Source organism: Cololabis saira, chromosome 3 (assembly GCF_033807715.1).
Source record: "Cololabis saira isolate AMF1-May2022 chromosome 3, fColSai1.1, whole genome shotgun sequence".
Lineage (NCBI taxonomy): Eukaryota > Metazoa > Chordata > Actinopteri > Beloniformes > Belonidae > Cololabis > Cololabis saira.
In genome coordinates, this window is record NC_084589.1 from 47,126,308 (window position 1) to 47,129,155 (window position 2,848).

General features: G+C 42.5%; 1 protein-coding gene across 1 annotated transcript; it reads left to right on the forward strand.

Moving 5' to 3' along the window:
• The first annotated feature begins 206 nt into the window (after positions 1 to 206).
• On the forward strand, positions 207 to 1,776 carry LOC133440411 (zinc finger protein OZF-like). The gene has a single exon (XM_061717670.1). It carries the CDS (start codon positions 207 to 209, stop codon positions 1,539 to 1,541), a length of 1,335 nt encoding a protein of 444 aa, XP_061573654.1. The 3' UTR covers positions 1,542 to 1,776.
• Positions 1,777 to 2,848: the final 1,072 nt, after the last annotated feature.

Consider the following 2,848-nt stretch of genomic DNA (forward strand, 5'->3'; position numbering starts at 1 on the left):
CAACACTGGGAAGCACTTTTGACTTGTTAAAATCCTATCTTTTTGTAATTCCAGAACTCCCACAAGAAAATGTTTGTAAGTGGAAGGAGGACGGGGTTTTCAGTGACCAGCACCTCGATAACCTGGAGAGGAGCTGCAGCCCGGACCAGGAGGAACCAGGACATCCACAGACTGTAGAACTGGAGGAAGACTCCAGTCGTCAGGATATGAAGGACAACGACGTAGAGGTGGATGTCTCATTGGTCAATGTCACTGATGTGAAAGTTGGTGAACCAGGACCAAACTGTGGCCAGCTGCTGTTGCACACTTCTCCTGAAGCTCAAAACAAAGATGAGGAAGGGACTGAAAGTTTACGCTCAGAATCCAGTAAAACTGCAGATCCGGAGCCAATGAGACGACACGGTGACCACGAATATGCTGCTGTCCCGTCAGACAGCAACTGTAAATCAAAGCTGACCAGGACCCACACGGGGAAGAAGGTGTTTTCTTGCAGAACCTGCAGGACAGAGTTCAGTAAAAGTTGTAATTTAATGGATCACATGAAGATCCACACTTGTGAAAGGCTATACCTGTGCAACACCTGCGGAAAATCGTTTACTAAATCATCAAATCTTAAACGCCACATAATCACACACAGGGGTGAGAAGCCCTACATCTGCAAAACATGTGGAAAAACTTACACAGAACGTTCCAACCTGGTGGTTCACTCGAGGATCCACACTGGCGAAAGGCCGTACATGTGCAACACCTGCAGAAAAACCTTTACTAAATCATCAAATCTTAAAAGCCACATAACCACGCACAAGGGCGAGAAGCCCTACATCTGCAAAACATGTGGAAAAAGTTACAGGCTATGTTCCCAGCTAGTGATTCACTCGAGGACCCACACTGGCGAAAGGCCGTACCTGTGCAACACCTGCAGCAAAACCTTTACTAATTTATCAGATCTTAAACGCCACATAACCATGCACACGGTCGAGAAGCCCTACATCTGCAAAACATGTGGAAAGAGTTACAGGATACGTTCCTACCTGGTGGCTCACTCGAGGATACACACCGGTGAAAGGCCCTTCGTGTGCAACACCTGCGGAAAAACCTTTACTAAATCATCAAACCTTAAAAGCCACATAACCACGCACACGGGCGAGAAGCCCTACATCTGCAAAACATGTGGAAAAAGTTACAGGCTACGTTCCCACCTAGTGACTCACTCGAGGATCCACACCGGCGAAAGGCCGTACTTGTGCAACACCTGTGGAAAAACCTTTACAGGATCATCAGTTCTTAAACGGCACATAACCACGCACACGGGAGAGAAGCCCTACATCTGCAAAACATGTGGAAAAAGTTACAGGCTACGTTCCCGACTAGTGATTCACTCGAGGATCCACACCGGCGAAAGGCCGTACCTGTGCAACACCTGCGGAAAAACCTTTACTGAATCATCACATCTTAAACGGCACATAATCACCCACACGGGGAGAAGCTATATTTGTGCAAGACGTGCAACAACGGTTTTAGCCGCAGAATTGATTTGCTGAGTCACATGAAAAATCACCCGGAGGAGAAGTCTGGTGACTCGTGACAAATGAAGCTCATGTTGTCGTCCTCCGGGGGCAGCTGTCCACTCCTGTCTGACCCACAGAAGAAGAACCCGCAGAAGTCCAACCACCACCTCCTGTGGCTGATGAGCCTAATCCCCTCCCCACAAGGGTTGCAGGTTCAACCCGGATTTATGCTTCTCCGTCAACTTGACGCAGAGGGAACTGGAATAATCTGGTGGTGTACTTTTTTTTAAATTCTGCATTGAGTTTGTTTGAATCCCTGTTCCTTCTTAAAATCGTATTATTTGTTGCTGTTGGTAACTTGTCGTCTCCACGGTGCAAATAAAGAGCTGTTAGTATGTGCTGAAGTTTCTTTAAACGTGACAGTTTATTTCGTTCATCTACAAAGCCTCTCTCACACGTCCTTTTTCCCGTCTGTTTCTTCTTCACTCACATTCTCTTTGTAAAGTTAATCTGCAGCTCCATGTTGTTAAACTTTCGTTTGATATATTTTGATATATTTACAGTTTGATATATTTACATGTTCTTTTTACAACGTTCTTCTGAAAAACACGAGGAAACTTCAGAGAAACGAGGCCACAAGAACAAATGCAACCATCAACAGAACAGCCAACCATATGTCACCATTTACAGTTTAAGATTAAGATTCCCAGAATATTCAAACTTTTTGAGATAGGATATTTGAATTTTCTTAATATGTAAGCCATGATCAGCAATGTGAAAATAATAAAAGGCTTGCAATATTTCAGTTGATTTGTATTGAATCCAGAATGTATGACCTTTTTGTAATTGCATTACTGAAAATCACAATATTCTAATTTTCTGAGACAGTCCTGTTCAAGCTAAAGTTACAACATATTTGTGTACGTTTTTCATATTATTTACATATTATGAAATTAATTAAATATTATTTTATCACATTTATAAAATCAATTTGCACTAGATTTACAACTCGTCTGACACATGATTTATTCTAAAGCTGATGTTGAGATCCGTGTTGAAGCTGCAGATCTGCAGGTTGGAGAGCAGAAAGAAGAGGGAGGATCATCGGGATCAGATTCCAGGAAGAGGACAGACTTTGGATTTAACCCTTTTATATCAGACATCCGTTTACAAGTAAATGTCTTTTTACCTCAACTCATATTTAGTCAGAAAATACCATGACAAATGTAATTAAGTTTTCATTTTAGATGGATGACTTATTATATTGTTTATAATTCTGGAATATTACACTCTCCATATGTAGAAAGAGCAGCAGTGCCCCCTGGTGGTGAGTTATAAAA

Coding starts and splice junctions, on each gene's coding strand:
- LOC133440411 (XM_061717670.1), top strand. CDS start 207: ATGAAGGACAACGACGTAGAGGTGGATGTCTCATTGGTCAATGTCACT.